Below are 26,021 nucleotides of genomic sequence, written 5' to 3' on the forward strand. Positions count from 1 at the left end.
TTTACATTCGACGGAATTGACTGCTTTAAAGAGAGCTCGTTTCAATCGCGAAAGTGCTCGACCAATAATTACGACTTTACGTAATTCGTAACTTCCCTTCCGTAACTCGAAATAATTCCGTAAATCACGTGCAAGCCTAGACGCTAGCAGTCCTGACTTATGTTTTAATGTGAAAGCGGCATTTTACACTTACAAGAAGGTGATTAAAAAGCAAATTAATACCATTGGGACAGTACATTTTTGGGAATAGTTCATAAACTTAATTATGAAAAGTTGGGGTGCACAAAATGAATTTTTCCAGTCTCCCGTTTACAAATGTTATAAAACGAGGTTTTGTTTGCTCTTCCGATTTCATAATCAGTTTATTTGATTTTATCAATCATTTTATCGCCTGGTATGAACTTATTGGCCTATTGTTCAGTTTTGTATTGCCGCACTATTTTTTCAAAATTTTTTGAACTTATGTTGGATTGAATGTGTCGTATTTGTGTTCATGGCAATGTATCAATGCTGGTGTTACAAACACTATGCGCCCTTATTAAAATATGTGAGCATATGGAGACCATGACAAATTTATTAAAGTCCAGTTTGTAAAATGTGTCGTCTTATTTTTAGTGTTTCCACGTCTTGAACTGTTTTCGCGCGATTTTATATTGTTTTTGGTTATTCTACAGTGTGCCTCTACATGTTTTTAACTTCATGCGGAGTTACGATCACTTTCGGGGTGAATATGCATTTTGCTCCACCGTGTGTTATTTTGTTTTGTTTGACATTCTGCTAAATTAGAATCCGGAATGCCAGGGATTGACAAGTAAATCAAACACAACAAGTCAAACAGAACCCATCGTTATATATCTTATAAAAATATATTCCCTTTCTATAAAAATAGAACGAATCATATGAATAATACAGATTTGAGAACAACAATAATTCAATCGTGGATTCAGAAAAATAAACAGTCGATGTACTAAAATACTATTATATGAAGATATACGAAAATAGGAATCAAAGAACCACTTGAACACGCATAACTATTCATTTAAGAGATGCAGGTAGAGTTTCTTACAGCATTATCATAAAGAGTCGAAAAGACAGCTGGACAGCATTTGAAAAAACTAGGACAGCATTGGTTAACCAGTCGTTGGAATGCCGAGAAATATCCTGAACAGTGTTTGAAACAATTAAGACAACAGTAAAACCAAGTCGTTTGAATGCTACGGAGAATCAAGTTTTCTTGTTGTACGGTGAATTTTTTAGTGTTTCCAGGAAAAATTGCTCATCCTCTAGAAAACTCTGATCCTGCAAAACAAAATTATTTTCATTTACTATTATCACCTTACGCTTACGGTCACATTGTATATTTTTGAAAAATCTAAAAAAAATATAAAAGTAACAGAAGATCCTATGCCCATCAGAAAAAAAAGTGAGGGGGTTTCGAAACGTTGGTTTTAGGCAATATTACTATACTTGACAAATGGATAGATAACATCAAATACCACTTTATGGTGATATAATTACTTTGAAGGTTAGCATGTATGCATATCATAAAATCCCGAATCCCAAACAAACCAAATTCTATCCAGATCTTCCAACATGTTTGAATAACTGTTGTTATCTGGCTGGAAACTGCACTTTACTAATTTTTAGTAATATTCCGCATACTGAAAATTTCTTAATGTATGAACATGATGCAATGTGAAAAAAAAAGTTTGAATCTAATATAACCTACAATTTGTTAACTCTAATATAAGAATCACCTTTTTAGCAGAATGTTGCCATAACACCATTCCCGCAGGACTATTGGTTTGTCCTGGACTGCCTGGATGTCCGATCACCAGTCTTTGCTTGATTGGTGTCACTGTGGTTGAGGTAGATGCCAATGCCACATGGCCAACAGGAGATGCCACAGCTGAGTTGAGGCGCGTTGAAAATATAGGTCCACCAGCACTGCGTTCTTGCGCCAGTGCCTTCCTTTCCTACAGCAAAAGAATATAAATGAACTGAGAAGGCTTAACCATATGGCGAACCACGGCCTTCTGTCCGGTTACTATTCCATGTCGCGTCGGGTATGAAAGTAGTTAGTTACGGTATTTGTTTTCGGAAGCATGGACTTGAGCAAACAATACATTCACATTATTTAAAGCCTGATGGTAGAAGTTTCCTATTAACAAATAAGAATCACCCAATCGGAAATCAAAAGACAATTACCGGTACATAAAACAAGAAAGCGATGGTCAAATTATATGAACATGGACACCAAGGCCAAAATGAAGTAGTACTGGTATGGGTCTTCCAGACTTCACCTAGTCCGCAATTCTTTATTTTGATGGCGGCATCGCACACCAAAAAACGAATCCTATGGGACCTACAGAAATGTTTCAAAAAGATATAAAGTAATAGCCCTCTAGCAACAACAAGCTTTACCCACTCCAAATTTCAAAGCAATAAGGACAGTAGTAAATAAGAAAAGAGATTTTTTTATAACAACAACAACAAGAATTGAAATCTAACAAGAACAACAACAACATAGGTCCACATGTCCAATAAATCTTAACAAATGAAATACCTCAGCAAGAAGTTGTCTTTGATTTGCAAGTTCTTTCATATCATTATGAATTTCAGCAAGTTTTTTACTTTGTTCTTCCTGAATTCGTTTTGCTTCTGCATAAACTCTTTCTTTATCAGCTTCAGAATCGATTGCTTTCTGCAAAATAAAATTGAAATGCAATATGGATATAAAACATCATTTAATTTAGCAGTCAAGGATTTTTTACTCGATGACAAATAAATAGTCCAGGATTACTCACTTGTGACATTGCGTTTGTTTCTGCTTCTCGTTGTTCTAGTTCATGTTGAATTTGTTGTAAAATTTGTTTTTCTTCGTTAAACTGAGTTAGTTTACTGTTCAGATCCAGCTTCTGTGAATTCAATCTTTCATTTGATGATTCAAGCTAAAATCAAAATTATAGAAAATTTGAAATCAGTTAAATAAATAATGAAAAATGTAAATAATCTCCAGTGTATGTCCAGCTTGACTCAGATTATAACTAAGAGTTTACATTTGATCTGAAAAACATTTCTTTCCTGACAAATACATTGCAATCTAGGGCCTGCGCAACTCTAATAATTTATATTTGATACATTCGGCTTTATGGGTATGCTCACTAATACTGGTAGACAGTTTGTTAAGAGTAGTTTATTCAGCGAGAATTCTGAAGGTTTCAGAAAACATTGAAAGGGGAAAGTAGCTACAACCTAGGCCCTTGAATAACAGTGGCTAATGCATCGTTTTTACTATCCATTTGGTATCTTGTATATATCAAACTATGTCATTTTTCACACAAACCAGATAAAAGCGGAAACAAACCAATTATCATAAGCTTAATAAATTTATTAGCGTATACAGTTCGAGATGATTCTCAACCTCCATTCTCTTGGGCCCAATATTTATTTATATCAAAAGAATGAAACCGTCAATAAAAATTTTCAGTATCATAAAATGTTTGCTTTTACAATATAAACAATACAGTAAAAGTGTCAATGACCAAACTATTTTTTGCATCTCATCATCAGTGTGTTAAGTCAAACTTCCAAACCTCAATATCAAGCCTGAATCTTCTACCCCTTCAATTTGTAATTGACAACATTTCCTTGAGACCTACTGCCGACCCATTTCAAAAATTCTTGCTGGTCTGAAGGACCATGTTGAGAAACACTGCTCTCAAATTTTACAAATAACCACCACAGTTGAGCATAAGGTATGTAACCGACAACGACAATATCAATTTGATAAATGCAATATGAAACACTATAGAATTAAGAAGCATTCGGTACTCAATTTCTGCAAATCAAAAAACATCTTTATGTACCTGTGCTTTCTTTCTTGCTAATTCCAACTTCTCTGCATTGATTTGATTCATCATGTCTTCATGTTCACGATTACGTCGATTTGCTTGTTCTGCTTCCGTTATTTTAGCCTCCTCGTACCTAATAGCGATGCTTGACAGATCATCCGATGCCCTGATCAACTTTGTTGTGTCATCTCTGCTTTCTTGTCTGATCTCATTCTGTATATTTATCATTTCTCTCTAAAAAACAGAATTTCATTAGCTTGTGGCAAAATATACATTTTCCTGGTAATGACAGAACTATAAAAAAAAAAAACAATTGCAACACATACTGCATTCATATGTCAATTTAAAAGTAGATAAATTCAAACATAAAACAATAAAACACACCTGTATCTCAGAGATATGTAAAGACAATGTATAAACTTTCGAACATGACTAATATAAAAATGATTTCACATAAAATGTTACACAGGTTTGTGGAGCCAGCGTTTAATATGTTTACACTAAAGTCAGAGGTTACCTCAAAAAACTGTCCGGAGTCAAGGGCCAAAATTTTGCATTCTCTGTGGAGTCTGAATTTCATATTTTCAATGATGATAATATAAACTTGAAAAAAGTACACAAGTGTTTTTTAAGAAGATGATATTATTAAAGAAGGCTTGCATACGCAAAAGCTGAGCTTCCCCAGTAAAACCGTAATTTCCTTTTTTTTTGCTCGTATTTTCTGTGTTCATTTTTTTTTATTTACTGGTTGGAAAAAATAAACTTGACTTGATGGTATCAAAATTTTCTTTTCTTCGATATGACAAATAAAAAAAATTTATATTATATTAGTATGGTAAACAGTTGTAAGAATTTGTCAAGAAAATACCAGTTTTTCACCACATTTACAAATGGAAAACAGGGGCGGACACTTTCCATAATTTTGGGGGGGGGGGCGAACTTGGATCGCCTACCGAAAAACACCGCGCCGTGTATCGTCACGTAACAATAACCTGTCGATGTCATTCTTCAAGTATTTGAATGTCATTTTGCTACTCATATATCGAGCACCTAGGCTGCTTTGCTTGGACACGGAGCTTGTGCGTCACTGAACCAATTTCTTGAATATTAGCCCACGGCTCTTGCTTACAAACAGAAACGACAAATTTGAGGAGTCGTATTGGGTTATTGTTTCAATTCCTAGTTCTGCATAAAGCGCACTAACGCCGTTTCGTAAAATTATAAATGCAAAAAGGTAACAAGCTATTGTGCGAATTTTTTCCTAAATTTTACCAAGGAATTATCATTTGACTAGTAGAATTGCCATTATTGCCGATTTATTAAATCATCATTTGAACTCGAAATAACATTCAGGATTCATGCAATGACTTTGCAGGATTTTTATTCATAATTTAATACGAAAATAAACAGGCACGAGTTCAGGCGCGCAGCCAGGATTTTCCAAAAAAAAAAAAAAAGGGGGGGGGGGGTTCAAAGTCGGACATTCCCATTGCCGTCTGTAACAGTCACCGCGATTATGCGCTCGTTAAAAGAGCCGCCTTTTTAAGCGTGTAATGATTTATAAAGTAAATAAAGTAAAATAAGTAAAATATTCAATCCATGTCAGCCACGAGATTCTAAAATGTCCTTATATCATAATTTAATTGTGTGCAACGTAACTCGCGGTTGCGACTTCTTACGTCAAAATAGAAATATTCGTGAACTAAATTACAACGTCGATCTGTGGACATAAAAATATAAAAAATGCTCCCAGATCTATTTAATTTCGATACGTATTTTTGCAATCTTTTGATATCGTTATCGCCGTTACAAAAATCTCGATATTTGATGTAAAATCCCGTATAGTACAATTTTACTTTATATAATGAAAATAATTATAAAGTATACAAGTAAATCAAAAATACAAATTCACCGCCTCGAAATCCACGCCGAACAGTCGCCGCGATTACGCCACTTGTTAAAAGAGCCGACTTTTTAACGAAAAATGATTTTTCACTTGTGCAAAGTAATCAATTAAAGACCGATACGGGCATATTTAAAATGTCTTGATTTATTAATTTAATTGTCTTCAATTTAAATTGCGGTTGCGTCGACAAAACAAGAACCACCCTAAAACATCACGGCAATCCGCGGACATAAAAATGTGTGGTAAACTGCCCGTTTATATATTGTTTTAATCCGTATTTTTGCTATTTTGCGAATTCGATAAATTGAGTGAGATGTACTTGTAACAGTGACTCCGCTCAATCGCAATGCTACCACTCGGATTATTTTCAAAAATAAAACCTTTCGAAAAATCTGTATATTTTCTGTCAATTCTCACGGAGTAAAATTTATTTTCAGTACAATGAACATTAATCGAATATACTTTATTTATGTTATATATCATCACAAATCGGGAAAAAGTCGCGTTCTCAACCTTGTTTAATGTTAACACGAAAATTTTCGACCTCAATTCAAAAGTAATGGATAAAAAGGCAAATCCCGCCCACAATTAACCGTGTTTCGATTTTAGTGACTTTTTGCGATTTTCGATGCCTAGAAAAGCGTTTTTAGACTGTCGCGGGCCTCAACAAAACTTATATTGTTTACGGTTTTATTTTTAGTATTTTATATTTCCGCTTTTCAATCAAAAATATAATAGATCTCGGATTTTACTCCTTCATTTGTCTTTAGAATCTCACCGCCGATGAACTTCTAAGAATTCTCGCCGGGTTCATATTTCCGTGCTAGTACAAAAATAAAATATTTATCACAGTCATCGTGTCACAAATTTGTGGAAAATTTGTGATTTAATGAGAATAAATGCCAACGTAAAGGCGTTCACGGCCTAAATAACAGGTCACAATGATGAAAACAATCGGCGATTTTAGCAAAAGGCAATTGCACGCGTTATTGGCGACTTTTTCAGTTTTCAAAAAAAATCAAAAGGGGAGGGGGTATCTTTTTCAGATAGTTTCTGTGGTCTGGAAAGTCAAATAAGCATTTTGACATAGTAAATGCTTTGATATTTGCCCGCAATTTATGCTGGGCCTTGCACGAAATCCATAACGTGAAAAGATACGTCCAGCGGTGAAAATTGTTTATAACAACTTTAAATCTATTTAATGTTTTAGCGATAATGATTAATTGTTGTAATGAAATACAGTTTGCCTCTTTCACTTCTCTCGCTAGTGCCAACAATAACACTATTGAAAGATTTTGACAATGAGAAAACCATATTAAATTGTAATTAGTTGTGCAAAACCGTGGCGCGTGATCGTCGGTGCGCTTGAAGACGGAGTATTACCCGTGCGGGCGCGAATGTTTCAAAGAATGTGAGGTGCTCCGAAGGCGCTGTGGTCTACATTATTGTAAGAAAACAGTTATTTATCGGTAACTAATAACCGTTTAATCGCGCTTTTCGGAAATGATAATTTTGTAAGGCGGAGACAACATGTGTAAAAAATTTCTGCGAAATTATTGGGAGGGCGACCGCAGTCAGTGTAAACAGTCAAAAGATAAATTAACCCAATTTAAGTTTAAGAAAATGCTCTAACTGTATGGTAGAATAAAGACAATTCATCTAACGTTTGTATAAATACTTTCGTCTCTAATCAATGCTAATTGTTCAGAATCATAATTAAATCTTTTTAATTCAGGTTTGATAATGGAGGCAAGAATTTCACAAATCAGAAAAATGAAGCAAAATGAAATCAAAAACCCCAATGATCCAAAATGTAATTCAATTTGCCTTAAAATTGGAACGTAAATTAATATCCAAATACCTATAAAAAATGATAGAGCCATTCCAAAAACTATCTCTTTGACTTTAGGATACACATATTGCTTTAATATTTCAACAAAAAAGGCATTGGCCCCGAGTGAAAATACCCCATACAAGCCTGAAGAACATATCTGAAGAAGAAAAATATCAAACTCAATACCTATTGTAATTAGTACGCCACATATTAATATACCAAGACATAAAATTTGTGCAATAGGATTGTATTTTTTAAATTTGTCTGTTGCAAGTCCAGCTGAAATACTTCCGATCAAACCTCCAATGGAAAATACCACGAGCACTTGTGATTTTGGCAAGGTCAGAAGATCATTATCTGTAGTTGAAGTGACATTTGATGAAGTATTGCTTGTTTTGTTAAGCAAGATTTCTGGAACTGGCATCAGTATGAATTGCACAATAGACATTGTGATGAGAGTTGTTTGCACAAAGATAAGTATTGCTGAGGTTTTATCGAAAAATAAAACTTTAAATTCGGAAAGCAAATTTCGCCAAATATGTCGCAATCCTGTTGGATATTCTTTTATAAGTTTCAAACGCTGAGCTTCTGCTCTTGACGGTGGTAGGACAGGTAGGTTTGGTAGAAAAGCTGTGATAATCAGCAATAGAATGACATCTAAACATGATATTATGCTGAATGTTGATACCAAAGCCTGAGACTGTGAATGCAAAATTGGTCCTTGCATATTTTCCAAGTTTATAAATGTAGGCAGAGCTGTACCTATTAATTTTCCGAAGCAGAACGCAAAAAATGATATTCCTAGAACCGTAGCTTGTTCTCTTTCATCGAACCATACAGTTGCGAGCAGTGGCACCAAAACAAAAAATACAACATGAGCAAAACCACCAATGAACTGTCCAAGCATCATTAACAGAATATGCTGTTTTAAAGCAATAACCAATGCTTCAATAAATAAAGATAAGCCCATCAGAGCAAGTCCAAATTGCAACCAAGGTTTGACGAGATGAACATACGTCTGTGCAATGAAAAGAACAGGAATCGCAGCAAGAATCGCTCCAAGTGCCTCGCTCAAATTGACATTATCAGCCTCTATCTCAGTTATGTGAAAATGATCAACAAGAAATTGATGCCAAATTCCCCAGGTAACTGATATAATTCCAATCTGACAACCATACACAATAACAGCAAACACCACCATCATCTGATAGGATATAATTTCAGCGAAGATGGCGGTAAACCATTAATACCTGGCATATTGCTTACTTTAACAGATGGTAAATGCTAATAAATGCACAGAAATGCTAGGTTTTAGACCCAATTAAATTCAGTAACTGGTATAAAACAGTATTGAGCTCACTTTTATATATTTTCACCTACTTAGCGGATATCTTTAAAAACATGCTCTACACACACAAACAAATTAGGTCATTTCTTATCAATACAATGTACACAAAATTTTAAATTGATATATTTTGACATAGGCATTGACGGTTGACACACACCTCTAAGTATATAGAAAACTAAAGTACTGTATGCAATATAGATCTTTATTGGGATATGGCAACAAAATCAATCCATCTAAGAATCAAATGTACATTATCAAACAATATTTTCTGACCAAAACGCTATTTGAAGCATAATGGCTGACAAATAATATAAATATAAGACTCATTACTTTATCTCTCATGTTTGATACAGTTAATAAAATTTTTTCTCTTAACAAATGCTAAAAACATCTAATGGTCATCAATGGATTGGTATTTTTATGTCTTGTCCATTGGGTGATAAAAGCTGAAGCTCGAAAATGGAACTTTCGTAAGAATTATAAAATTGTAGAATATTTTCCATTTCATGATATCATCAGCAGACATGAGACCTGATTTTGCTTGTCCGAAATGATACAAAGAATTAAGCAGATACATTGAAAGCAAGTATACTTTGCCAATAAATGCTAAGATAACTAAAACAGCAACTTATACTAAGCAAATTATTACAATAAATGATTCTGGTTATGATCTATATTTTCATGATATGACTTTCTTACGTAAAAATCATGTGCCTGATTGATACATCTAGATATAAACATAGATTAGGGAAGATATCATAGGTATTTCAGGTTTGTTTGTGTTAGAAAGTTCTGTATAATCACATTCAAACTCAGGTATCGAGTAAAACTACCTACGGTATACGATTTGTAAAACTAAAAATACTGAATTAACATTGCAGAGTATTTTGAAATAATAAATTGAGTTGAAAATTGATGTACGCCACACTTTTTGAAGCATTTCTTTGCCCAATATTTAGCGAATATTAAAAAAAAATTCCTATTATTTGTAGCTCTGTGAAAGCAAGATATCATATTTAGGTATGAACAAACAGGCCGTCTAGAATTATTTCCTGGAATTCAACCACATTTTCAATATCGTAAAACAACACATTGGACAGTAAAGCCATGGATTAAAACAATTTTATTTGTTTAGAGTTAAAAAAAAACTTGACCGACTCATTTGCTGCAATAGTGGTCAAACAAAATGGTATCCATAATCTGAAAATTTCTTCTCAACTAAATTCTTTGTTCATGTATAATCAAATACTAAGGTATGGAAATCCTCTTCAGAATAAAATACAATAATTTAACTACACAAGACCATAAATGTGCTTGCTGCATGTTCAACCGCCTGTGTCTGTACCAGATATTGAATTTATAAATTGTTTCCTGTGAGCTTCCTTTTTAAAATCATTGATTAATGTGGTTGAAGCATCTCAAATTGAAAGAAGAAGAATTTCAATTTTTATTTCCAATTTAAGAACACTAAACAACTATTCAGTTGAATGGGCTCATTATAAGTTATTCATGACTTCCTTTGTCTCGCATCCATAAACGGAATTTAGCGCAAGTACTCATAATCATGTTTTAACTATAATTAAGGAAGTCAGATCAATGAGCAGTCATGTCAGCAACTGAGTTTTTATGATTGTATCTTGAACTGAATTTAAAGTTGATTAACTTACACAATTGTTAGTTTGTTTTGGATTAATGTAAAATGGCATAAAACAGATAAACCATATTTAAATAAAAATTAATTTACTTTTACAAGCATTACCTGGAGCAAATAAATATTTAAACTAAACTTTATAAGATAAATCATTGAATCTCAAAAATCACAAAACAAAACTATGCATTTGTGCAAAATTATACATGTTCCTAATGAATAAACAAAATATCATACATAATGGAAAAAAACAACAACTCACATGTGCCTTTCTTAAATGTTCTCTTTCCAAAGAAATTTGTTGCATAAACTGTTTTCTTTCTTCTTGCAATGCAGTGTGAGCTGATTGTAAGTTGCTATGAGACAACTGCAATTTAAGAAAAATATGAATTCAGGTGAAAAATTTCACCGGTAACTTTATTTCATAACAATCTGCTGAAAAGTATTTTCTTAATTTTTTATTCACAGAATTTCAAGAAATTCATGTTTTTTTTATAACTATCTGCTGAAAATGAAATTTGCATTCATAGATTCCAATTTCATACAAATCCTAAAACTTTCAAGGTACATCTAAGGCAGGGGTTCCCAACCTTTTTATCTTAATTTCCCACTTCCGATTTAGGCTGAGTTATTATTTCCCACTAAATATTGACTCCCTTAAAAAGAATATAAGTTTTCCGTCAATAATAATTGGTAAGACTTTCTGTAATAAAGGCTTGCAATTGGTGTAAAAGTTGAAACCCCGTGAGAACATTCAATGCGCCGTCTAGCATCCCATGATTGTGACGATCGGTGTAAAAAGAGTGTTATTCACCGAATAGAACAATTCAACACATAAGATTACAAAGGACGCATCAAAGTTTACAATATACCGTCAATATCAGATTTGCTTTTTTTTGATATGATAGACCGGATGTCTGAATCTATTTTGAAAAGGCGCATAGCTATTGGACAAGGAGATTTAGGTGACTTGACGCCGGGACTTTTTTCCTTGCTATTTCCAGGACAACTGCCTAAGACGCAGTCACTTTAAACTTGTCTGAAATTGCCCCATGCCCCATACTGTCGAATATCATTTTGCTTCTATTTTTCTTTTTTTTAGTAAACTGATAAGAAAATGGATATTGGAGATATGTTGCTTCATTTAATGGGGCTTCATAGAACTATTGGAGATGGTCTTAGTGCAAACAACGCATTGCGCCAGCTGCTCAAAATTTTTTCTTTAAAAACGTGCAACGTAGCCGAGATAAATATGATCGTACTTTATTTATACATTAGCCTTTATCTTTATTAAAAGTTGACCACAATGACGGGACGGATCAGACATTTGTCCATCAGAGCGTATGCCTACCCAATATCTCCAAGACATTTGAAAATAGACTGTGCCCCTCAGCGACTCTTCAACGAAAATCTTCTTGCGTAATATTCAGAGCCTTGGAGACATGTCTGTGAGGTTGCTATCGATTGACCAAAGATCAAAATTAGTTACATGAGCACGATCAGAATAACATGGCCAACATCGTGATAGTTTACCAAAGTTTCGATTAATTGAATGGGAATCTTTTTCCGCTTCATGGCTTATATTGTGATTTTCATTGTGTAATATAATTGTGATATTGTGCGAATATTTTTAGAGGAGCATTCTATTTCCCACCAGGATCCCCCAAATTTTCCACTAGTGGGAAATTTCCCACCGGTTGGGAACCACTGATCTAAGGTTAAGCTAAGCAATTGGAAGATAATAAAAATTAAGTAAAAAAATTAATATAAAAATCAGTATACTCTATCATAGATATATTTTTTGATCATAACATGCATGGATCTCCCCAATAATGAAAACGAGATAGCGATTAGAGACCGCGGACTTATCGATCTAGCGGCGTGTATCTTTCACTCTGACTCAAGAGCAACACCGTGTGTCCCATCACTAATTAATTAATAACTCGCTAGTCGCTAATTAGTATTTTTACGACATAATTCATCCAAAATCGATAGGCTTATGGCTCGAGATATGATGAATGCACATGCAAAATTTGGAGCAGATTCAACCTCGATTTCGTGAGATATCGCGTGTATCTAACAGACAGACAGACAAACAAACCAACAGATAAATACCTCACAATCAAGATCAATGAGTATGAGAGAAAATAATTCCGAATTTCATGTGTGATACAAAATAAGATGAAGAAACACAGCAGACGATGTAGATTGTAGATGAAGATATGAATTATGAAGACAAACAAATAATTAACACTATACCTAAAATACTACTTTTAAAATTGCTTGATTATTTTTCGCTAATGTATTAGGAGTCATTGTTTTTTCCGCTGCGTTTAAAATATCTGCAGTCAATATGAGTGGGATGTGCTTGATTATAGTATTCCAATCTTAATTGGAAGCTGAAATCTTCAAATACTATTGTTAGGAAAACACATACCTGCATGCCATAATGCTGTTCTTCCATTTTTCTGTTCATCTCTGAGACAAGTCCTTCAAGTCTAACCATGATAATATGAAAAAACTGAAATAATTGAGAGCATTGATTCATATTACGCTTATTTATGCCTTTCTCTCTGAGCTAGGCCTCATACAAGCAAACATTCATATCTAACGTTTTGTATGACAAATAATTTTATTCCGATTTTCCTTATTTTGGTTCTATTACAAGTTTGAGGACTGTCTATTATACACCCTGGGCCCTGCCCATAGGTTTCAGACCCTTTATACAACTTGATGTAAAGTAGGCGAACAAAACTAGTTACCTACATACTGGTGCATACACTTCTGGAGCACCGAATTTTCAAACATGAATATCAAAATACCAATTCTGCTCACAGGATTCAGCAATAACAAACCTGATGCTAAGCAAAGCAAATCTACAATAAACAACTTAACTTTACAATCACAAACTATCACCTTGATGCAGTTTGTTGCATTTGTATTTGGGCGTCCGATGTTGATCTTTGTTGTTGACCGAGTTGATTTTGGACAACTAAACAGACAGATACAATTGAATTTCATCAAATTTTATAAAAAAAAAAGGTAGGCCTACTTCCGTAGTACATTTACCAAGGTAGGGTCACGCCACAATTAGAAATGGATTTTTTTTATTTGCCGTCACTAAGGCCATTTTTTGGTGTGGGGTTCAAAGTTCTACCTGTTTTAATTTTGATTTTTAGGTAGTGCCTTATGTCCATTTTTGGGTCTGGCAGGTATAACCAAAGTTACCAAACTATTGCAAAAAGCAATTTTCCCAAAACCTTAAAATATGACCCGAGTTAATTTAGTTCTACTGTGGCAAAATGACATAGGAAAGTTCACCCCCAACACCATTTCACTTACAGGTGCTTGTAGCAAATAGTGCAGATCCAGTGAGACTACAAAGAATTTGAGATGATGGGTTTACAAAAATTAAGTTTCTAATAATGCATTTTTTTCAAATATGCTAAGATGAAATACAAAGAATAGATGAAAAAAGTCAGATAAATTAGGATAAAATTGACATATTAATATATTTCTGCATATTCTATAATAAGACAAAACAAATGAACAAACCAAATACGATACCTGAAATTAATTGCTTGTTGCTCAGGGAAATGGATTCCGATTGCTGAGTCATGGCTCTATGTGCTGACTCATATTTCGATGATAATTGTTGTAGCCTATCGGTGGCCTCTTCAACCCTGGACATCATTGATTCTATATTCCTGTTTTGCATAGGAGAAAAACAATTGAACAAAATGATTAAACATATCTCAGTATAAATCTGCGAGGTTTCATGTGATATACCATCCGCCAGAATATTACAAAGACATGGGCTCAGTTAGAACTGTTCTCATTTATTTGTCATTTCACAACTGTCATCTCAAGAAGTTTAATGAGAAGAGTATGACATCAAGTCAAGGCTATTGTCTTCAGATCATGGTTGATCATCTATCTACCAGAGGTATATAAATGATAACACAAGATCCAATGACCACCATGTGACATAGACATCTGTTATACTGCGAAAAAAATTGTAACCTTTCATTAAAACCTCACGGTGAAAGGTGATTTAGCAGTAATAATATGATTTCCGATCCCTAAAGATTCCAGGTCAGTAACACACTCTACTGAACTAGACCGTTTGTAGATCGCAAGACTTCTTAAGAAGACCAGAAAGTGAAAATTGACAAATTCAAACCTTTTACAGAAACATCATTGCCCATATTTTCGAATAAATTACAAAATCAGGAATCAAATCGGGGATAAAACGAGTGTCTCAAAAATGTGTGTTCCACTTGACTCACATGTCCCAGGGCAAAGTAGGACACGTGGGACAAGTGAGACACGTTGGACAAGTGGGAGGGACTTGTTACACCCGACATTTTCGAGGCACCGAGAAAAACAATCTAGGAAGCCGTTGTCAAACTAATTATTGCATTCCACACCTGGCATGATATGTTGAATTCTTGATTGCTTCCATTTCTTTACCATGAGCTTGTCTTAATCGTTCAACTTCTTTTTCTCCGTCCACTCTACATTCATCTAATGCTTGTAAATGAAGATTTCTCAACCTGGGAATTAGGTATAGAAAGTTCAATAACATATTATTAGGGAGCGAATAACTACTTGCTCAGGAATACCATCCCCACCAGAAAAAAAAAATTTGATAAGTTCATGTTTTTCGAATCTACTTCACGATAGCAGTTCAATATGATTTTTGTTTGAAATACTGGAAAAAATATATTGTGTGATATTATTTATGCAACAAATAAATGTTAAATTTAATCCAGAAACAGAATTATGATGCATGAAAGTAAATACAACATATTCAAAAGTAAAAAATAAGTTTGAGCACAAAACACAGAATCATCCAGTTTTATTTTACAAAAAATAATTTCTCCACTTTTAATTGTCTTGTACAGAGATTATGAAATTTATTTCAATATAGGATAGCTTAGACTTACATAGAAGACTTAAATTCCTAAAAAAAGGATTATTAGAAATTCACATACTTATTCAAAAATGTTTTTTTTCATTAAAACAGTTACTTATTCATTTTACAAGTACACAAGTACTTCTTTCCAAACTAAAAATGATAATCAACTACAAAACTTACCTTTTAATTTCTTCCTGATGTTCACATTCCTTAGATGTATCGGCTTGTACTTGTGTTTGCATTGCATTTCTTAAAACTAATATTCTTGATGAATAGGATTCCCGAACACTATCTAGTTCTCTATCAACTCTTGATTTCAAGTCATTGAACGAAGATTTCAGCAACTGGATATTTGTAATAGAAAAATATACCGACCATGTGAAACACAAACATTTGAAAAAGAAACTAAAGAATTTTGATCAGAAAAAGAGATGAAAAAAATGTCTGCATTGCAGAATTTTTTTAAATGTCCGTCAGGCCATTCAGTGCGGCCTTTGTCAACACTCAGATTTTCCCCCATCAAACTCTAAACAGACAGTTTCCCCTTGGATAAATATGTAAATCATATCCTTATGTTCAAAAAGGCGCTCACATAGATAGAAATACATGTTTTTTTACTCCTTTCGTTGGGATAAATCTTGAATTGTGATTATTCTTTTGATTCGTTTTGTACATGGAAAAACTAAATTTTTGGTGTGTCCCAGCTCGATGTCTGAAGTTGGTTATATGGCCCACCAACAAAAAATGTTGTACATCCCTGATTTAAAATGTTGGTAAATAAATTCATATTGTATCAAAATGTAAATGTCTATGCAATAGGATTTTTCACATTTATCCTGGAAGAGAGAAAAGCCTATCCTATTGATTAATTAACCACAGCTTCTCATCCGGTTAACAGTCTCTGTCAGGTATGGGAGTTGTTATTTATTTCAGATTTATAGACTTGATGGTAGAGGTGTAGGTCATTAACATTTGGCAGTAATAGGCAGTTTGCTAATGATATCACAACCCGTACCGCACCTGTCCGTACATTATATCAATTATTTTTGTTGTGGTAGATAGATGTGTGAAAAGAAAAAAAGACATCTAAACAATTATTTCTAGAAAATCTGTAATTATCATTTGGTGCTCCACAAAAAGTTGTGATAGCCGGTTAAGTGTTCTGTGGTTCTAGAAAGGGGTAGAATCACTGTGTCAGGGTATAGAGACCATGTTTAATATCTTTTTTATAACATGGAAAAATATTCTTACCTCAATCCTGCTATCATATGTCGTCTTGGTAAGTTCCAAGTCAGCTTTATAAGCAAGTTCAACATTATGCAACAAAGCTTTCGAATGACCAAGTTGAGATTCCAAGCTTTGATTTCTGGCTTCTTCACCAGTGGATATAGTTCTCTCAGTCGTATAATGTTGCTGGATATTTTCATTTATTGCCATTGATCTAGTTGTAGGGGTTGGTGGAACGACTGGAGCTTCATTGACAAATGCAAAATCTGCATTTCTTCTTGGTCTTGAAGGTTGAATACTAAATGCTGGAGTTGAAGATCTAAAAATGAAATAATAATCAATAACAAGGATTTTATCAATTTTTTGAGATTTGATTATGTGCATTATCACTATAATATTCAGATGGTTAAATAAGGAATATGTGATGTTCGTACAGGGTTGTGGAACCAAGAAAAATTGACAGTCGTCTGATACTCCAAACTGTTTTTAAATACGACTTCGGCTCGGACGTACCTTGAGAATGGTTTGTTAACTAGTTGAAATAAAAAGTATTGAAAATTTTGTTTCTATGGGCAAAAATATTTTCCACAAAAAATGTGAGCAATATCAAACAATTGTCACCATTGCCAGTGCAAAGGAATATTTATTTGGCTATCTTACTGCCTTTGTAACCTTTGCACTTTACCTAGGTACCCTATTTTCAAAACAAAGCAATCACCACAGGTGCCAATCACAAACCAGGTAGATAACATGAGGTCAAGGTAATTACTTTCTGGGAGACCAATTATGTCATTAGACTTTGAATCATTTTACATATGTACTGTTATAATTAGCAATTGTATTTTTTGTCACATAGGCTAGACATTGAGATAAAATATGTAAGTTGAAAATAAAAATAAATGCAATAATGAAGGATTGTCAAAAATATCTTACTTTGATTGGAAAACATCATCAACACCAGATTTCTCACTCTGAGAAGTTGACCTCGTAGGTATAGGAGTGTCATAAATCTGTGATAGTAAAATCCAAATAAACTATAAAGTGTGTGAAATATTTTCATCAGAAGTGGAAGTCTGTGGAATCGTGGAAACTTACAATCGACTCCAACTTAAGCTTCGCAAACTCGGAAAAAAAATCAAATTTTGATAAAAAACTTTGACGTATGCAACTAATGCTTTATGAGCTACTGTATAAAATTCGACTTCTACTATCATCATTGAAATTTAAAAGTATGATAATTGGACTCGGGGAATTTAAAATGTCCACTAAGACTCTGAAGAAGTAATGCCAAACTCCGAATCCACAGCCCTGATTGAAAGTAAGATTTGTTTCATTTGGTCAAGGTATGAGTTATTTAATTGACAAAAAGCGGATAATGGAAATGAAAGTTAGCATTACAACAGTGAAAATGAAACACTAGGGTCCATAAATATGGAAGTAATGATGGGCCATAATTTAAGACAAGATATTGTTCAACACATGAAAATGACCTATAATAAAAAATCTTTGTTCGCCACTGTAATGGACAATTAACTCATTTCAAGATATATCTAAATAAAAAGTCTGTTACCACAGGTTTTTGTTGAGTTGACGCTGCTGTGACTTGTGCCGTTTCCGATGATCTTGGTCTGGAAACAAGAGAAGATAAATTGAAGAAATAAAAGCAGAGCTATGTCAAATGGGAAGGTAATTCCGCAAAAAATTACCCTTCAAACTTCATTTCGCATCCCATCAGGTTGCTTTTCGTGATATTACTGAACTATGAGTAAGTCCTAATTTACAACATAGAACTAATTGCTGATTAAATTTCATAATACCATATTAGAACATTCTGGGAAAGTAGAAACGCTTAAGTAAAGACTGAAGCGAGATTAAAAACACACATCCGTATTTATTTCAGGTGTGTGAATATTTGTATAAAAATATATATCAAGACTTTCTAATGATTCATTGTTATTAACTATTAAGTGCAAAGACAGGAGCTCAACAAGTGTGTGTACCAATATGGAGGTAACTAATTTTGTTCGCCTACTTTACATCAAGTTGTGTAAAGGGACTGAAACCTATGGGCAGGGGGTATATTCACTTGGCTAACACAGACAGTCCTCAAACTCATAATAGAACCAAAGTAAGGTAAATCAGAATAAAATTAAGCCCACCCTTAACCTGGTACACAGATTACAGGAGTACCCAAAGTCAATTGAAAAAACCAACCATGAGTTTCTCAGGAAAAATAACCCTCGATATTTGACTTTGTTTTGTTCTACTTTAATGTAAACCACAGATAACTTATCAAATAAAATAAAAAACATTTACCTGACTCTTTGATTTCCATCCGAACTCACTTCGAGTGATGCAGGACTTGCAACATCAGCAGTACTTGGACGAGTCGGTGATATCTTACGGCGAGAAACAGGTGTCTGCTTTGCAACAACTGGGGAGGATACTGCAAAACATGTTTCTTTTGAGTTTTGATGTCCAAAATATGAGAAATATGAAATGAACAAATATCCACAATTTGCCATGAAATTGAGTATTATTAAAATAAATTTGTAAATAATCAAAATTTTGTGAGAAATGGAATACTTGACATTTTATTTAATTCGATTTATTTCTAACTACTCACTGAAAAAATAAACAATTTTGCAATGAAATAAATGCCAAAGTTTTAGGGTCTGTGAAGTTTTTCTTCATAAATGCTTGATAAAAAAATTTGAGAAACATAAGGTGGTAATATATAACAATTCTATTGTAAGAGAAGGATTTAGGATATCTATATACCCAATTCAACATATTGCTTATGATACAACATGCTATAGTTAAAATGATATACTGCCATTTTTCAATTCCTATTAGACAAAGCACAGAGACAAATACAATGTAAAAAACCATTACCTCTTTCCTGTTGAGGTGATTTCAAACCATCATCCTCATTCAAGAAATCAAAAAAATTGTTACTGTCAGATTGCTGTCTTCTGCAAAGAAATGGATAGAACTCATTGCACAAGAACATATCTATTACACAGAATAAATTTTGAATTCATTCTCTTCACAAACTCATACCTTGATCTTCCCTTTCTGTTATCAGTAGATGGTGTAACACTTGGTTGATAAGATCCAAAACCAAACTCGTCGTCAAATTTTAATTGTTTTCCACCTGTTGCAGGACTGGGTATTGCTGTGTAAGGACTGGTTGCAAGTTTGTCTGGGCTTGTCTTTGCTGAAAGATTAAAACAGATTGCTAACCTTAATGATCCATGGGCCTCTTTGAAAAACTCTTGGCCCTTTGCTCTTCAATAGAAATACCTAGTTTTGTATTTAAAAAGTTTCCACCAGTTATTTTATGTGCCACGTTCAATGATAAAAAAATCAACAAATGAGGGCAAAGGAATAAATGTATTGAACAAATTGCAGTCGATTTACTTTAAATTAATGTGGTCATTGCAAATGGTACCTTGTGAAGGAGTGTGCTCGTGCCCCCCTAGAAGGGTGAGCACCCAGTTTGAGAAAATCTAGTATTATAATTTGTAAGAAAATTTATTCACATAGTATTTATCTTTGCAAGTTAAAACAACTATAGATACATATCGTATGTAGGATACAATCTTAATGGATCAGTATTGTAATTTGTAATAGATTTCGGATCCGGACTCGGATTCGAGTCGAATCCACACATTTTCTGGACTCGGTTCGATTTCGAGTCCACGTCATTTTTACTGAGTCTTTAATCAATTCTGTTTTTACTAATTTACGCCTATGTTTGTACTTTTACCTCTGTAAATCTCTTCATACCCTAACTGGTTAAAAATAAAGGCTAGATCTGTAACAACTAACAATATCCCACGTGTGTATTATAAACACTCCTAAAAAAAACGACGACATAAGTAACGCATGTTGGAAACTATTGATCGCTTATAACAATGATGTCGCCTTTAAACTATCTATCCTTTTTGTATACATGTAAACAATAAAATATGTGTTAGCGCAATATCTTTGAGTTTTTGATTCGCGTAAAAATAAAACATGCTCTGGATCAACCCAAGGGGGAATATATTGATACCTCTTTTAGATTAAGTTTATTACGTGCAATCTTTTCCCTAAAAAGAGAGCAATGGAAAACATGGAGAATTTTTCAATGCACTACTAAATTGCAAGCAGGTGTAAGTTTATTACGTGCAATCTTTTCCCTAAAAAGGGAGCAATGGAAAACATGGAGAATTTTTCAATGCACTACTAAATTGCAAGCAGGTGTACAACATTGTATTGCCGAGTGGCATCTACCATTTGAGCACGCGACATAAGTTTACGGCTAGAAGTATCAGGGATTATGGGGATCAGGGATATATATATCAAGCATTGTAGTCAAAAGTTTTTATTTCTCATATTGGCATGTAGGAATTTCGTAATAGCCGCCTAGAATTAACGGTAGGTGGTGGGCTTTAAATGTAGTTCACAACCATGGTGAACAGTGACACACAGTCACGTTTGTATTCTGGCCGCCAAAAAAAGGAAACAAATATATTTCTGAAATGATTCAACAGCTATATCTGCGGAACCATAGGGCAAAAAATATGGGCTACGACGTATGTTTGTGAGCGCACGTTGCCGTAGCATGGTAAAAACGTGTTTTTCTGCCTTTTTATTGTGACGTCACGGACTCGGAAGATTCGATTAGAGTCCTTGACCTATTACTCGGATTCGTCGGATCTCTATATTACCAGACTCGTCCCATCCCTAGTAATAGCCCACGATTTACAAATTACTCTTACCGCATGAAGAGAGAAAATCTACCACTAAAAACAGCACAATCAATATGATTATATTTCAAAATTACCGGCTTTAGAAGCAAAGTCGTCAAGAGTCATTTTAGATGTTGGCTTCAATAATTCGTCAGTACTTGGTCTTCTCAATAAAGATTCAACAGACAGCCGTCCCTTGTTTTCATTTCTGCCTTCAATACTAATATTGGTTTGTAAAAATGTTGTCTAAATTTCAAATAATCCAGTCTATCATCATTAAATATCTTCATCCATATTAACGAAATACACCAAAAAAAATTGCGGCATTTTGGTTGTTTTTAATGAGAACTAGTGTGTGAAAAAAATACACTTATGTTATATCTATATGTCATTCTGATTTATGGAAAAATACAGCATAACATCATTGCTTAGCTTATAAATTCAGAATTGAAAACTAAAATGAATAGCAGAGGAGAACTGCAGACTATCTCACTATCCGGGTACACAATCTTTCTTTGATTTTCCTCTGTACAAAGAACCCTTTTAAGTTACTGCTGACGAAAATAAAAATATATATTAAATATAATACTTGGATTTTGCTTTTGCTTTCCCGCCACCATCATCTAATAAATCATCAGCGTCGTCGTCATCGAACAGCCAATCATCAGCCCCTGAATCTTTCTTTTCTACTGAATAAAAATCTAAAATTGTTATATTATCACAGTAGTTTGTCATTCATCTATACATGACTGAAATCTGATATAATATATATTCCTAATTTATATATTTGGTCTACAACGCAGAATTATTTTCGCTAAATTTGGGCGTTGAAAAATACCTGGGCAATATTTTGCTGTTGCCCAATTCGAAATTTAATTTCTTTGTGAATTCTTCAAACAAACTTTTTCTGGATTCCAGCATTTCTCTAAACAATCACCACATAATGTTTGATATTGAATTCTAGCAGAGAAGCTCTAGTTAATACTGATTATATCACTTGTAAGATGCCAAATATACGTATTGATAAATTGAAAAATATATTGATGTCCCAACAAACAATAATTGAGAAGTAAAGAAGACCCCCAAAAATTATAAAATTGTCAAACACAGTTGATGAATACTCATTCAGGATAGCAAATGAAGCAAATGTTGAAATAAAACATACCTGGTTTCGATTGCGCTTTATCACGCGAGGGCATGTCTTCGTCTTCATCAGACAATAAACCTGCCAATGGATCATCCATATCAAAATCTAAAAACCAAAATAAAATATTATAAGTTATAACGAGGATGATTCAAAATAAAGATTAGGTATTAATGCAAAAATACATTGGATCAGAGTTAATACTAGAGAACAATAAAATGAAAGTTTCGACATGGCAAAGGGTTAAAGTTAACATAATATATAAAAAGACAGAGAATCGACCAATGCAAATAAAGGACAATATAAATTCAGCAAATATAAATAGGAATAAATTTTAATTTTAAATATTTTAATAAATTTTAATATAAAAACGAGAATATCGGTCAGAGACCGAAGACTTATCGATCAAAAGTTAGGGGATCCCCCAAAACAGCGCTCTTACTCCATAGTGACACCTTGTGTCCCATCACTAATTAATTAATAACTCGCTAATTATACGACATAATTCGCCCAAAATCAATAGGCTTCTGGTCCGAGATAAGATGAATACACATGCAAAATCTGGAGCAGATTCAATCTCGCTTTTGTGAGATATCGCGTGCATCTAACAGACATACAGACAAATACCTATCAACATACTTACTGATTAAAATCGATAAGTAATAACTTCAAGCTGTTAATTTTTTAAAATGATACAAAGACAGCTAATAAGCATTACCTAAGTCATCGTCCTTGGATCTTGTTGCTTTTTGCCTTGATCTTCCCAAGTTTTTATCATCTGTGAATATTAAGATGACAATTTTAAAATAGAATTTAAACACAAGCGTAGAGAAATAAAAATCAACTGCAATATAGGTACTAACCTCCATTTGATACATTGATATCAGCATGAAAACTGACTTTCTTCTTTTCAGTTTGCGTTTTTGGTGTTTTGACATCCTGTTACAAATATAATACTTCATAGCAAAAATGTCTAATGAGTTAGTCTTTTAATTATAGTTGTGCAAGCAATATCCTATGGCTTTGAGACCAAAATAATCACTGATAATATAGTCAATGTCATAATATCACACAGGGTTGAGACAATGTTCAAAACCAACTCTCTTAGAAGAAACGGGTTTGAGAAAAGTATGTTCAAATTAGAATAAAAGGATTTGAATTATCCGAGAAAAGTTCATGCAATAGATGTTTCTGAGCATTTACTTTGGTAACAAAGGCTAGTCAATAAGAAGTCAATGGAGGTATAAACACATTTCTTATTCGGACAGATTTCCAGGCATGTTTGAACACATTGACTAGCTTAGCTCATAGTTTTTAGTGTTTCTTGTCAGTCTATGGTTGCGTTTTTATAATATAAGCACAACTCAGCCACAGTTTAATCTTTAGAAGAGTTCAATTCAGTAATCTGAAAACTGCCCAAAAAAGATAGAACGACCAAGGTTGTAAAATTAGCTGTCATTACTTTTCAATTGCAGCTGCTTGGACAATTAACAAAATGGTGATTATGAAGATGTAAAGCAGTTTGCGAGTGTCAACTCTTGTGAAAATACTCCCAAAATATGCATAAAAATTCACAATGGCTAAGTTTAGGAATTTTTTTTTGAGATTAAGGATAGTGGGCACCTTTTTTACAGGCACAGTTGTCTTTTTCGGCCCAAATAGCTCAGCATCAAGATCGTCAATATTCTGAATAAAAAAAATTTGAAAGCATCATGAAGACTTACGAGACTGTTTACAAAAAATATGATACAAAATGTAAATGTGGAAGTTACAAGCTCATATACCAAATGGCTCCAAAATACTATTTCAAACAATATCAAGCATTGTACAATATGTACAATTGACTGTGGGTAATATATTTAAAAGTGATATGCTTCTAACATGTCTAATGCCAAGAAAAATATATTGAAGAATTTATCTTAATGTATGTACTTATAATCATAATGATCTACCATGTTACAATTCACATTTGATTGAGAGGAGACAAATTAATTATTTCGTCTACCAAAAATACACAGTCATGATATCAATAAAAAAAATTAACCGATTCCATGATAAAGTTAAGATGAACTTATCATAATGAGTAAATAAGACTAAAAGTCTCATAATCTTACCCCTATGGTATCAAGTATTGCTGCTGGATCAGCATCTGATATGTCTGACTCATTGTCACTCTGGAATTAGAAATAATAATATTGAATGAAAAAATGATCTGGGTTCTATCCTACCATACAGCCATATGCCATCATGAAATACAGAATACCGTAATAATGAATAACATATGACTCCAGGACTCAATATATGATAGGCCTATACTGATAAAAAGGTATATAAGAATTCAATGACTGCAGGATTGATAGTGAAACACAGTTCATTTCATAGAAATTTATTACACTTAATTGAGAACATCCAGACATCAAGTTTTACCAAGTGCAGAGTTCATTTAGTGTAATTAAATTCTGAAATTATAGCATTAAAAGTATAGAAGTATAAGTTTATTTTGACTTCATACAGTCATAATCAGCAATAGACGATAAAATAAGAGATGAAAACATAAAAATAAAAGTAACTGATTATAGAATCGGGAGAGCAAACAAAACCTCAAGAAAGGTTTGAAGCCTACAGATTTTAGATGGAAAGGTATTGATAAAAGAGGTAGTACGTGTTCGCTCACCCAAGAAGTTACCGTACTTAGCTTACTACTGTACTAAAGTAAGTTTAATGTTGTATATTTGAAGTTACAGTAACAGTGTAGAGAAATTAGCATACACGCATATCCTGATGCTCTTACCGCCCATCGAAATCATTTTCATTTTGTTTTTTTTTACTGAGCTCCTCACTCAGTCACTGCACTCACAGACCAGCAAACTCACCTGGCTCATTTTCCAGCTTTTTGGGCATGTGTTCTCTCTCTCCAACTTTGCTGCCTATTGTCAGATTGTAAGATCTCGTATTCGTAAATTATAAAAAGAGAAAATACCAGATCCGCACTAGGCTATGCTCTATTTTTATTATTTTAAATGCGCCGAAGAACCAAATCGCTCCCAAAGTGAGTATAAACTTCATATATAGTCACTTTGACCGCTCCTCGTCCCGGTTGAATTTTTACGATTCCGAAATATCGACCAATCAACGCAAAGTACTGGAGCAAACTGTCAACAGAGACTTGACGTAGAGTTTTTTCGTGTATATGTAAAAAACAACAGTTGCACAGCTTTTTTCACACATATGTTATAAAAAACTTTGGTTGTATGTTGCTATAGTCTAATATTATCTTTCCCAACCCCCAGCGAATCATTCTTATGCCTACGATTACAAGGTTTTGAATGATATAAAATTTCAGCGTTTAATGGTAGGTAGCAACTAGCAAGACACACATCCTACCTAATAGCGAGTTTTT

At 33.6% G+C, this 26,021-nt stretch overlaps 1 protein-coding gene across 2 annotated transcripts; it reads right to left on the reverse strand.

Moving 5' to 3' along the window:
* Positions 1-139: 139 nt before the first annotated feature.
* Positions 140-25,974, reverse strand: LOC120348175 (fas-binding factor 1 homolog). Of its 2 annotated transcripts, none has more exons than XM_039418301.2 (25): positions 25,495-25,974; positions 24,736-24,795; positions 24,245-24,307; positions 23,485-23,560; positions 23,340-23,399; positions 22,643-22,729; positions 22,067-22,166; positions 21,573-21,697; positions 19,802-19,958; positions 19,634-19,713; positions 19,055-19,184; positions 18,309-18,366; positions 17,672-17,748; positions 16,763-17,057; positions 15,692-15,855; positions 15,021-15,146; positions 14,158-14,297; positions 13,507-13,582; positions 13,028-13,088; positions 10,853-10,957; positions 3,870-4,088; positions 2,808-2,951; positions 2,567-2,704; positions 1,758-1,976; positions 140-1,299 (listed from the first exon to the last, which is right to left on the reverse strand). In XM_039418301.2, the coding sequence occupies exons 1-25, from the start codon at positions 25,501-25,503 to the stop codon at positions 1,225-1,227; spliced, it is 2,844 nt and encodes a 947-aa protein (XP_039274235.2). In that variant the 5' UTR covers positions 25,504-25,974; the 3' UTR covers positions 140-1,224. The 2 variants fall into 2 exon arrangements, with proteins under 2 accessions (XP_039274235.2, XP_039274236.2); XM_039418302.2 differs by having other exon boundaries at positions 22,067-22,163; positions 25,495-25,973.
* Positions 25,975-26,021: the final 47 nt, after the last annotated feature.

Source organism: Styela clava, chromosome 11 (genome assembly GCF_964204865.1).
Source record: "Styela clava chromosome 11, kaStyClav1.hap1.2, whole genome shotgun sequence".
NCBI lineage: Eukaryota > Metazoa > Chordata > Ascidiacea > Stolidobranchia > Styelidae > Styela > Styela clava.

Coding starts and splice junctions, on each gene's coding strand:
- LOC120348175 (XM_039418301.2), bottom strand. Junction 22,730..23,339: donor ATCCAAGGACGATGACTTAG/GTAATGCTTATT, acceptor TTTGGTTTTTAG/ATTTTGATATGGATGATCCA. Junction 17,749..18,308: donor CAACTCAACAAAAACCTGTG/GTAACAGACTTT, acceptor TTACTATCACAG/ATTTATGACACTCCTATACC.